The sequence below is a fragment of the Phacochoerus africanus genome, chromosome 1 (genome assembly GCF_016906955.1).
Source record: "Phacochoerus africanus isolate WHEZ1 chromosome 1, ROS_Pafr_v1, whole genome shotgun sequence".
In the NCBI taxonomy this organism is placed as follows: domain Eukaryota; kingdom Metazoa; phylum Chordata; class Mammalia; order Artiodactyla; family Suidae; genus Phacochoerus; species Phacochoerus africanus.
Window position 1 is genome coordinate 103,419,610 of NC_062544.1, and position 13,115 is coordinate 103,432,724.

General features: G+C 42.2%; 1 protein-coding gene across 1 annotated transcript in view; it reads left to right on the top strand.

Moving 5' to 3' along the window:
• Positions 1-443: 443 nt before the first annotated feature.
• Positions 444-13,115, top strand: part of OXSR1 (oxidative stress responsive kinase 1) — a 96,734-nt gene continuing 84,062 nt past the window's right edge. The window contains exon 1 of the mRNA XM_047770257.1: positions 444-851. Coding sequence (XP_047626213.1) covers positions 782-851 — 70 coding nt within the window. The 5' untranslated portion in view covers positions 444-781. The remainder of the gene's footprint in view (positions 852-13,115) is intronic.

Consider the following 13,115-nt stretch of genomic DNA (forward strand, 5'->3'; position numbering starts at 1 on the left):
GATCGCCAAAGACCCGAGCTCTGTCGCCAAACCGCGCGCCGAGCGCCTGGAGGCAGGACTAATTTATGAGTGACGTCCACACACGCCTATTGCCTTTCTGATTCCTTCTCAAATAAGCCAATGAATGCGACGGCGGAGACGGCAACGTGCCCCAGCCGCCAGAAGTGGCTCCGCCCCCTCTACTCGATCGCCCTTTAGTTGCCATGCTTAGTGTGGCTAAACCTTCTGGGCTATTTAAGGCTCTTCTCTGGCTTTCCGATGCCCTTGCCGAACTCCTGCCAAAGCACTTCCTCCCTCCCATTGTCAACTTCCTCCTCGAGCTCCAAGCGCTTTCGCTTTTTATCCAGCCACACTTGATATGGCGCCTGGGGGCGTGGCCCATGGAGGCGTGCCCGGCGTGGTGACGTCAGCGCGCTGCGTGTCGGCAGGTGGAGGGAGAAGGGAAAGTTTGGCCCGTGCGTGGGGCTAGGGTGGAGGGCGGGACGGAGGGGCTGGGCCCAGGCGAAGCTAGTGTCGCTGCAGCAGCGGAGGCCGAGGCCAGGCGCTGGGCCGAGCCGGGGAGTGCCAGCCGCGGAGGAGCAGGAGACGAGGTGTGCCGGCGTTTCGAGCCCCCCGCCGCTCTGCCGCGCGGACACCCCCCGCCAGGCGCCGTCCGACCAGTGGCTGTTCCAGAGGCGGTTGGTGGGGGCGCGGCAGCAGCGGTTGGGGGTGGGGAGAGGCGCGGCTAGGAGACGGGAGAGGTCAGCGAGTTGGAGGGAGAACCGAGTGCGGTGCCGCCGTCATGTCCGAGGACTCCAGCGCCTTGCCCTGGTCCATCAACAAGGACGATTATGAGCTGCAGGAGGTGATTGGTAAGAGCTGTCGCCTTGGAGGGAGGAGGCGCTACGTTGGGCGGCGGGTGACACGCGGGAGCTTGGGGAGGGCAGGACCCTCAGATATTCTTGGGCACTCGAGCGGCCCGGGGCGAGGTAGGGCGCGTGGGTGAGGCTTTGGGTTTGTGCAGCGCGTGCGAGGCAGGGAGGCGACTTTGAGTGGCGCTCCTGTGCGGCGGGGCAGGGTGGGGTTTGAGGGGCTCCCAAGAGATTTGCGTACTGACTGATGTTTGAACCTGAGCGACAGGTGTGTTTGGGAGAGAAAAGTGCAGGTGTCGGAAAGGCCTTTACAAGGCGCTTCGAGAAGTGAGGTATTGCAGTTGGGACACGGCCCCCTATTTGGGGGGTGATGGGATAGAGTGCTTTTGTTCACCTCAGCATCCTTGTAAGAAGTGCCAGGCGTTGCTGGGATGGAGCCAGGGATCCTCTCCAGATGAAGCTGCAAGTACAGCACTGAGCTTTGTAGACAGCTTGCGACTGCTTGAAATTGACTTTCTAGTTACAGAGGTAGACATTAAATAAGTAGGCAAATAAAAAGAATGACAGGTTTTGGCAAGTGCTAGGAAGGAAGTAACCAAGAAGTTCTGATAGAGAATAACCTAGAGACCTAGTCGGGGCGATTTCAAGGAAGTTGTTTTTTCCGAGGCATTGACATGGAAGTGAGCACTGAAGGATGACCGTCTTAAAGAGCCTAAGGAAGATTTTTCCTTCCTGAGGGATGAGGAAATGCAAAGGCCTTGAGGAGGGAAGGAGCTTGGTGTGTTTTAGGACCTGAACGAAGACTGGTAAGGATAGAAAAGTAAGGGAAGGGCCAGATCTTAGGGACCTTCTCAGCCAAGGTGAGGATTTTGGAATTTTATTTTAAGTGTTATTGAGCGCCTTCAAGGGGAACATGACATGATTTGATGGGTCTGGCTGTTTTGTGTGAAATGGGTTTGAAGGGGTCCTGGGAATACCAGTTGGCAGAAATCAAAACTTGCACAAACATGGATTGTAATTCTCTCTGAGAGGCACAGTGATTGAGGGAGCGTGGGGGCCAGGGATGAGGGGGGTATTTGTTGGACAACAATAATCCAGTGATTTTAGAAATCAGAAGGGGGTGGGTTCAGCTAAACAGAAGCTCAATACAACTGATAGGAGCAGACCCCTGTGTGTTGGAGGAAGGAGATTGTCTACTTTGCTAGCTCAGCATCCTGTCCTAAAATTAGTTTTATAACAAAGAGTGGATGAAAACCCCTTAGCTGGTCTTGTGGGGTTTGAGTGTTTATTGCATTCTGCCTGTATTTAAAGAAACTTTGTCACATTTCTTTTTTTCACTTTACTTGCCTCTTGTTTCGAAACAAATCTGGGCTAAGTTTTATTTGAAAGACATCACAACTTTTTCCTTAAGCCACTTCATGGATCTGGTCCTTCCTGCTGGGTCTTTGATGTGTACTGGTTGGTTGTAAAAACAGCTAGCTAGATCCCTGTCTTGATTGACTTCTTCTGTTCCCTCAGTCAGTTTCATATTGGAGAAAGGAATTAAAAGGGAGATTCCAAAATGATTTCTAAAAAGTGAAGAAAGGGGGTCACTGTCATTTTAGAAAAGGAACTTTGCTTTTCTTTCCGATAAGGAGTACGTCTTTCTAGGGTGAAGGGTTGGGTTGTGGTTGTTTTTAATGTCTTTGCTGTTAAGGTGGCACAAGGCTCTAGAGCTTGAGAGACTTGTTAATTTGGTGTCTTCAGACCAAGAGGGTGTCTGTGAGTGGACAAAAGGGAGGCTTAGCCCTCTGGAATAGGGTTAATCTTCATCTCATTCTCGAAATGGTCTGTGTATAAAAAGTTAAGAATGCCAATGTGATTTGACCACCTTATTTTTTTTTAATTTTTTGAAATATAGTTGATTTATAATGTGTTAATTTCAGGTGTACAGTAAAATGATTCAGTTATACATATATCTGTGTTCTTTTTTTATATTCTCTTCCCTTGTAGGTTATTACAAGATACTGAGTATAGTTACCTGTGCTTAACCACCTTATTTTTAAAAACAACATTACTCTGAGGTATAATTTTACCCATTTTTAAGTATAAAATTCAGTGATTTTTAGTAAATTTATTGTGTTGTGCACCAATTAGCATAAACCAGTTTTAGAATATTTTCATCACCCCAATGAGATCCCTTGTGTCTGGTTACAATTAATTAGTCCCTGTTCCCACCCCAAGATCCAGGCAACGGCAAATCTACTTTGTCTCCATAGAGCTGCCTTTTTTGGACATTTCATATAAATGGGATCATATAATAGGTAGTCTTGGGAGTTCCCATCAAGGCTCAGTGGTTAATGAATCCGACTCGGAACCATGAGGTTGCAGGTTTGATCCCTGGCCTCGCTCAGTGGGTTGGGGATCCGGCATTGCGTGAGCTGTGGTGTAGGTTGCAGACGTGGCTCAGATCTTGTGTTGCTATGGCTGTGGTGTAGGCCGGCGGCTACAGCTCTGATTTGACTCCTAACCTGGGAACCTCCATAAACTGTGGGAAGCAGCCCTAGAAAAGACAAAAAAAAAGTAGTCTTTTGTGTTTGACTTTATTCATTTAGCATGATATTTTTTTCATTTTAAAAAACAATTTATGTACCATAAAATCTACCTGTTTTAAGTGTACAGTACTATAGTGTTTTTAGTAAATTTACAGAGTTCAATCATCATCACAATCCAATTTTAGAACATTTTCATGTTCCAGAAAGATGCCTCATGTCCATTTGCAGTCACTCCCTATTCCCAACTCCAGTTGCAGGCAGCCACAAATTTTTTTTTTAAAGAGCTGCTCCTGTTGCATATGGAAGTTCCCAGGCTAGGGGTCGAATCAGAGTTTCAGTTGCTGGCCTACACCACAGACACAGCAATGCGGGGATCCGAGCCATGTCTGCTACCAACACCACAGCTCACGGCAATGCTGGATCCTTAACCCACTGAGAAAGGCCAGGGATTGAACCCACATCCTCATGGATACTAGTCGGATTCATTTCTGCTGCACCATGGAAACTCCAACAAATAGTCTTTCAGTCTATAGACTTGTCTTTTATGGATGTTTCATATAAATGTGATCATATAATATGTGATCTTTTGTGTTTGATTTCTTTTACTGTGTGAATTTTTTTGAGGTTCATCCATGTTGTATGTAGCCTGTATTAGTACATCATTCCTTTTTATTGGACACAACTTGATGGACATAGAGTTGCTTCCACTTCTTGCCTATTTGGAATAATGTTGCTGTGAGCATTTACATCAAATCTTCATGTTAACATGTTTCATCTTTCTTGAGTAGAATTGCTAGATCGTATTTTAGATGTATGTTTTAACTTTTTAAAAAATGGACACACTTTCAAAGTGACTGTATCATTTTACATTCCCATCAGTGATGTATGAGGGTTTCTATTTCTCTACATCTTTGCCAGCATTTGTTATCTTTTTTTTTTTTGGCTTTTTGTCTTTTGAGGGCCGCACCTGTGGTATATGGAGGTTCCCAAGCTAGGGGTCCAATTGGAGCTGTAGCCGCCAGCTTGTACCACAATGCACGGCAACGCCAGATCCTTAACCCACTGAGCAAGGCCAGAGATCGAACCCGCAACCTCATGGTTCCTAGTCAGATTCGTTAACCACTGAGCCATGACGGGAACTCCTGATATCAAATATTTTTCCTAGTCTTTTTGTTTTCTCAGGGTTTTTTTTTTTTTTTTTTTAATTTATGTCTGCACCTGAGGCATATGAAAGTTTCTGGGCCAGTTGGATTCCTAACCCACTGTGCCACAGTGGGAACTCCAAGGGTGTCTTTTTTTCTTTTCTTTCTTTTTTTTTAGGGCCACACCTGTGGCATATAGAAGTTCCCAGGCTAGGGGTTGAATGGGAACTACTGCTGCTGGCCTGCATCACAGCCACAGCAACTCAGGATCTGAGCCATATCTATAATCTACGCCGCAGCTCTCGGTAATACTGAATCCTTAACCCACAGGGAGGCCAGGGATCAAACCCACATCCTCATGGATACCAGTTGATTCATTTCTGGCGCACCACAACGGGAACTCCCCAAGGGTGTCTTTTAAAGCACAAAAGTTTTGAATATTGATAGAGATTAAGGTATCACTGTTTTCTTTTGATTCTGCTTTTTATCTTGTATCTAAGAAATCTTTACTAACCCAACATCACAAAGTTTTTTTTGTTTGTTTTGTTTTCTTTGGTCCTTTTAGGGCTGCATCTGTGGCATGTGGAGGTTCCCAGGCTAGGGGTCTAATTGGAGCTGTAGCTGCTGGTCTACACCACAGCAACGCCAGATCCAAGCCCTGTCTGCAACCTACACCACAGCTCACAGCAACACCGGATCCTTAACCCACTGAGCAAGGCCAGGGATTGAACTTGCAACCTCATGGTTCCTAGTCAGATTTGTTTCTGTTGTGCCACGACAGGAAGTCCTCCCACAAAGATTTATTTTTCTTACATTTTCTTCTGTTATAGTTTTAGCTCTTACATTTAGGCCACTGATATATTTTGAGTTAATTTTTCTGTAATGTTTGAGGTAAAGTGAACCATCTTGTTTTACAAATAAAGACACTGAGACATAGAAGTGTAAAAATGAGTACAGTCAGAGCTAGTTACAGGCAGAGGTAGTCCTGGCATCCAACTCTCCTGTTGCCTAATCTAGGACCCTTGTTTCTGCATCTTCTTTTGATTGGTTTTGGGGAGTAATTCAAAGATGGTGGTCATAGTCCAACTAAGGAAATAGCCTTAACAATGAAAAAAATCTGATAGCAGATATTTTGCAGATAACCCTTTTAGATGTAGTAGGATTTAATCTCTTTTGTGCATTCCATTTTGTTACTTTTAAAAAATGTTTTCTTGGAATTCCCATTGTGGCTCAGTGACAACAAACCCGACTAGTATCCTTGAGGATGAGAGTTCGATCTCTGGCCGCTCTTAGTGGGTTAAGGACCTGGTGTTGCCATGAGCTGTGGTGTAGGTCGAAGACATGGCTGGGGTCTGGTGTTGCTGTGGCTGTGGTGTAGGTTGGCAGCTGCAGCTCCGATTGGACCCCTAGCCTGGAATCTTCCATGTGCCATGCGTGCTGCCCTAAAAAGACCAAAATAAATAAATAAATAAATAAATAAAGTTTTCTTGCTCATTAATAAGTTCCTGAAAGTTCATAATGTACTTCTACTCCACTCGTCACGCACTCTGTCCAACCCCATCTTCCTAACAGGAAAAAAGTTTTTCCTTGAACTACAGCCTGGTACAAGTAGCAAGACTCAATAAAGTGGTGTATTGTTATTCTAGCTTTGCTTCCATGACAATGTTTGGAATACAGTATTTTGTAATAAGATTTAATTAGTTTTTAAAATGAATCTTTTAATTTCTTCAGATTACATTCTTTTTTTTCCAGGAAACAAATCATTGAAGTCTAGAAAAAAATGGTTTGGGGCATCTTTTGAATTTTCTATTTTCAAAGGATTGTATTTTAAGGAAATGGTATAATGGTGTCTTCTTTCTCATCAAAGCACATACATTTATTTGAACCATAATTTTTTTTTCCACATGTGCTACTTAGAACTGTCTTTGTGGGGTTAATATATCACATTTTATTTTGTTCTTACTTTTTCTGGCAAAGTCCTACAGAGGAAAGAGAACTCTCTTCCTAGAACATAATAAAAGCATATGGATTGGGAATTCAGAGGACTTCCTTTTAAATAATTTTATCATCTTTTTTAAAATAATGGTTTCTATTTTTTCCATTATAGCTGGCTTACAGTGTTTTGTCAATTTTCTACTGTACAGCAGGGTGACCCAGTCACACATACATGTGTACATTCTTTTTTCTGACATTATCATGCTCCATTGTAAATGAGTAGATATAGTTCCCAGTGCTATACAGCAGGATCTCATTGCTTATCCATTCCAAAGGCAATAGTTTGCATCTAATAACCCCAAATTCCTAGTCCATCCCACTCCCTCCTCTTCTCCCTTGGCAACCGTAAGTCTTCTCTAAGTCCATGAGTTTCTTTTCTGTGGAAAGGTTCATTTGTGCCCTATATCAGATGTAAGTGATATCATATGGTATTTGTCTTTCTCTTTCTGACTTACTTCACTTAGAATAAGAGTCTCTGGTTCCATCCATGTTGCTGCAAATGGCATTATTTTGTTCTTTTTTCTGGCTGAGTAGTATTCCATTGTGTATGTATATACACCACATCTTCTTTTTTTTTTTTTTGTCTTTGTTGTTGTTGTTGTTGTTGCTGCTATTTCTTGGGCCGATCCCGCGGCATATGGAGGTTCCCAGGCTAGGGGTTGAATTGGAGCTGTAGCCACCGGCCTACGCCAGAGCCACAGCAATGCAGGATCCGAGCCACGTCTGCGACCTACACCACAGCTCACGGCAACGCCAGACCCTTAACTCACTGAGCAAGACCTCATGGTTCCTAGTCGGATTCGTTAACCACTGCGCCACGACGGGAACTCCTCTCTTTCTGACTTACTTCACTTAGAATAAGAGTCTCTGGTTCTATCCATGTTGCTGCAAATGGCATTATTTTGTTCTTTTTTCTGGCTGAGTAGTATTCCATTGTGTATGTATATACACCACATCTTCTTAATCCAATCATCTGTTGATGGACATTTAGGTTGTTTCCATGTTTTGGCTATTGTAAATAGTGCAGCAGTGAACATGTGGGTGCATGTGTCTTTTTCAAGGAAAGTTTTGTCTGGATATATGCCTAAGAGTGGGATTGCTGGGTCATATGGTAGTTCTATAGTTTTCTAAGGTACCTCCATACTGTTTTCCATAGTGGTTGTACCAATTTACATTCCTACCAACAGAGTTCCCTTTTCTCCACACCCTCTCCAGCATTTGTTATTTGTGTACTTATTAATGATGGCCGTTCTAACTGGTGTCAGTTGGTACCTCATAGTAGTTTTGATTTGCAGTTTTATCATCCTAATCATGCTTTGGCAAAAGTTGGATGTTATTTTTATTTTATTTTATCTTATTTATTTTTAGGGCCACACCTGTGGCATATGGACGTTCTCAAGCTAGGGGTCAAATCGGAGCTACAGCTGCCAGCCTACACCACAGCCACAGCAATGCCAGTTCTGAGCCGAATCTGGGACCTACAATACAGCTCACGACAGTGCCAGATCCTTTAACCCACTGAGCGAGGCCAGGGATAGAACCTGCGTCCTCATGGATGCTAGTCAGATTCGTTTCCACTGAGCCATGACAGGAACTCCTTGGCGTTCTTTAAATGTGCTTATTTGTAAAAGATGTAGTATTAGCCTCACTATTAATCATTCATCTTTTCAGTGTTTCTGAGCTCCTTTCATAACTCCAATTACTGTATTAGAATTTCTGACCAGGTGGTTACTGTGTTTGATGTGTGTTGAAGCTGTTGCAAGAGTATGGGCTTTGGGATTAGACTGACCTGGATTCAAACCCTGGCTTTATCTCTTACTACCTGTTTGATCTTGGGCAGTTTATGTAACTGGGTTTTTTTTGGTTTGTTTGTTTGGGTTGGTTTTGTTTTTTGTTTTTTGTTTTTGTCTTTTTACGGCCAAACCCCTAGCATATGGAAGTTCCCAGGCAAATCACAGGTACAGCTGCCAGCCTGTACCACAGCCACAGCAATGCAGGATCAGAGCCATGTCTTCTACCTACACCACAGATCACAGTAACACTAGATCCTTAACCCACTGAGTGATGCTAGGGATCAAACTTTGTCCTCCTGGATACTAGTTTGGTTTGTTACTGCTGAACCACAACGAGAACTCCTGTAACTGGTTTTGTGTGTGTGTGTCTTTGTGGGGTTTTTTTGACTGTGGCATGCGTAAATTCCTGAGCCAAGGATCAAAGTAGTGACCAGAGCTATAGCAGTGATAGTGTTGGATCCTTAACCCACTGTGCCACGAGGGGACTCCTTATGTAACTGGTTTTAGTGTCAGTTTTTTGTCGGTAGAATGGGGATAATGGTACCTATGTCATTAGGGCTGTTGTATGGATTAAGTGTTATTGTTTGTAGGAAGCTTTTAGTGAGAATTTAGTACTCCATATGGTGGTTATTATATCCAACATTCTTTGTTTCTTCTCCTTTCATTTCCTAATTTTAGGCATTGCCATAAAATGTAAATTACTGTATGGTTTGAAGTCTTTCAAGGGCTGTGCTGTGTAGGTTTTGTTAACTTGTATCTTGAAAAGTCTCGGTAAATATTTACCATTTAACCTCAGCCTAGGTTTAGAAAATTGTTCTTTAAGATCTATTTTTAGGAAGGTGTAATTCACTAACCTTGGACACTTTGGTGAAAGCAGCTTACATTCTTTATTCTCTACTTTCCCTCTCCTTTTAAATTATCGTTAATTGTTCACTAGCCACACATTTTGATGTCTAAAATATTGGTTTCTGAATATAAATTATGGGATCCCACCTCTAGCCCCTCTGTAAATGTGAAAGACATTATGTTCTATCAGTAGAGTGATGCTTTAATGATTACTGTATTCTCTCCCTGATAGGAAGACTTAGCAATGGTGACATTTTCAATGAGACCTGCATTGGGCTAACAACCTCATAGGGTTGTATCAAATAGCATTTGGTTGCATGTAATGGAAAGCAAATAATAGTGGCTTAGTAAAATACTTTTTTTGCCCCCTTTATATAAAATGAAAACTGGAATGGCAGCCTAGGTGCATCAGGCACCCAGGCTCATAGTTTTTCACTCTATTCCACTTAGCACATGACTTGAATTCTCACAGTTGCAAGATAGTTGTTCCACCCCTAGCCTTGTGCTTGTGTTCCAGGCCAGGAGAATATGGTAAAAGGACAAAGTCACATGACAACTAAGTTGGTTCCCTTTCAAAGGGATTTCTTTGCCGAAGCCTTACTCAGTGACTTACATTTCTGTTTTATTGGACAGAACTATGACATTTGTCCATTTACAAATGAAATGAAGCCTTTTATCCAGGCATGTTATTGCTTCAAACAAAATAGGTCAAAGTTCTCTTATTAAAGAAGGGAAAATTGTGTGTTAGATAGGCCACTAAAAATGTTGGCCTCCGTTTTTTTGAATTAAAATAGTTAAGACATTGCAAGTAAATATTTTAACCTGACAGATAGTAATCAGTTAATAAACGTTAGCTTTAAAGAGCCAGTTGCCTACCAATTAATAGCATGATGTTGAAACATCATGTCGTTTTGGTTTCTAGACCCTACACTGCCTTTTACTAATTTATGACCTAAATCTTACTTTTGCTTCCATTACTTTGTAAGATCAATAATACTTAACTCATGGGGCTATTGTGAGAATTAGATGAAGAAAAGAAATGCAAGTAGAGAGTGCTCAGTATAGTACCTGGCACACAGAGTAAGTGCTCAATAAATGCTAACACTCATGCTGGTAAAAACGAGGTAATGCCTGTGAATACTGGCCTATTTCTGTGTATGTTCTGCCCCAAGTGAGCAAATTTTTTTTCTTGAAAATATATGCCACTACTTGATTGATTAATCTATTCCACAAATATTTACTGAATTCTTCTTGTGTATCAGGCAGGCACTCTTCTGGATGCCAGAGGTACATCAGTGAAGCTGACAGCCAGAAATTCCTGCTTTTATGTAATTTATAATCTGGTGGTAATGAAGGACAAAAACAAAGTAGGGAAAGGGGTTGAAGATTGCTAGGATTAGAGATAAGTTTTAAATAGGTCAAGGAGAGCCTTGCTGAGGTGACATTTGGGGGAAGGTGGAGAAATGAATGTTGTGGTTATCTGCAGGAAGTTTGGTCTAAGCAGAGGGAACAGCAGGAGCAAAGGCCATGAAGAAGGAGGAGCATGCTAAATCTGACTCAGAAATAAGCAGGTGAGGGGTGGCTGTAGCAGAGTGAGACTGGCTGAAGGGATTAGGGGAGTTAAGTGGTAGGGATGGATGGTTCTGGCCACCAGATGGTGTGAAGCCTGGTAGGTCATTGTGGTACTTGGCTTTTGCTTTGAGTGAGATTGAAAATCATTTCAGGGTGTTGAGCAGAAGGTTACTATGATCTGATTTATGATTTAAAAAGATAACCCAGGGTGCTGTGTGGAGAATAGTTTCCTAAGGGTGGAAGAAGAAGTTATCCTGGAGAGAGAGGTGGGGAGAAGCAGCCAGATGCTGGATATAACATTTTGAAATTAGAGCTAAACCATTGCCTTAGATGTGAGGAGTATCCAAAATTTTTGGCTGGAGCATCCGGAAGGCTGGGGGTTACTCTCCATTGAGATAGAGATCACCAGAGTGATCAGGAGAGAGAGGTGATTCATTGTAAAACCATCAGGCTGCTTGAATAATTACTCAGGGCATATGGCAGTGTGTCCTTATTTTCATCTTTGTATGAAGAGATAGTGTGATCTTTATGATAATGACTGTTCTTACAGCTGTTTCACCAGTTCTAGGAGCTTTAATTTTCAATATCATTCGTACAAGAGGGATTATTCAGAAGAAGGTTCACGAAATTGTAAATTCCTGTATTTTCCATGGTTCAGGTAACAACGTCTTAGTCATCTTTCAGAATGAACAGTCTGGGCTAGCTTTTTAGTGAATGTAAAATTTTACTAAAAGAGTCCCCACCATGGTGCAGCGGAACCGAATCTGACTAGGAATCGTGAGGTTTTGGGTTCGATCCCTGGCCTCAGTCAGTGGGTTGAGGATCGAGCATTGCCGTGAGCATTGCCGTGTAGGTCAAAGATGCAGCTCGGATCCTGCGTTGCTGTGGATGTGGCCGGCAGCTGTAGCTACGATTGGACCCTTAGCCTGGGAACCTATATATGCCACAGGTGCAGCCCTAAAAAGCAAAAAAACAAAAACAAAACGTGTTAAAAATATTTAAAATCTTTAGAATAGGTATCGTTATAGTGATGATTTGTCAAAATTTGGGGGGAAGTAACTTAAGTTGATTTGGTTCCGTTGATTTATTTTTTCTTCACAGATAGGAATAAAATCCTTTTTTTTTTTTTTTCCTTTTTTGGCTTATTCTTTTAAATTCCTGGGTCTGGCAATATGGAGAGAGACTCTGAAATTTGGGCAGCTGCTTTTCTCTCTCAAGAGATGAAATTACCCAGTTTGAAGGATTTTGGGAGAAAGTTCAATCGTATTCCATTCTGGTGTGTAATGTACATAGCAGTTAAAGAACCAGCTAGGAGAGAACAGAAGAACAGTAGAAAAGTGGGGACCTGGGGAATGGAGGATGTACAACACTTAAAGTAGTGAGTGTCTGGAGTTCCTGTCATAGTTCAGTGGGTTAAGAACCAGACTAGTATCCATGAGGATGTGGGTTCCATCTCTGGCTCTGCTTAGCGGGTTAAGGATCCAGCATTGCCATGAGCAGCAGTGTAGGTTGCAGATGCAGCTGGGATCCCACATTGCTGGCTGTGATGTAGGCTGGCAGCTGCAGCTCTGATTCAACCCCTAGCTTGGGAACTTCCATATGTCCCATATGTGCGGCCCTAAAAAGAAAAAAAAATAGTGAACATTTGTGTTAGGATGTGCTATTGGAAACCGTTTTACACTTTCCATTACATTATTCTTCATATTAGACTAGTGCTTAGGGGGCATTAGACCAGTAGCTTCTACACCTGGACTAAACCTTTCCTAACAGATGACCTTTTACACATTTGCATGTGTACTTACACTTAAGTAAAACTTTTACAAGATAATACCTTTTTTTTTTTTTTTTTAATGGCCACACCCATAGCACATGGAAGTTCCCAGGCCAGGGATCAAATCTGAGCTACAGCCGAGACAACACCAACACCCACTGGGCTGGGCATTGAACCCTTGCCTCCACAGTCACCTGAGCCACCACATTCAGGCTCTTAACCCACTGCGCCACAGTGGGAATACATACTGGGGTTTTCTAATTCTTTTTAACTCTAAGAAAAATAATGGTTGAAACCCAGTAAATTGACTTTGATTTGAAAAATTCCTCCTGAAGGAACCTGCTTTAAAGAAGAGATAAAATAGTTTTAAAAGTTATATCTCTAATCCTGTTTTTAATTTGCTTCAGAAAGTTGTTGAATAATTAAAATAATTATAAATAAAAATTTCAGATGTTCTTCCCTAGTATTTATGCTCAGTTGCTATTTTCTGTGAAGTAAATATTTTCTAACATAAAATGGAATATCATTGGCTATTCTGAATTAGTGGTATTGAAAGTAGTGAGTTTTTACAGCATTACCATAATCCTTTATGTTAGTACCTTAAAATGTTT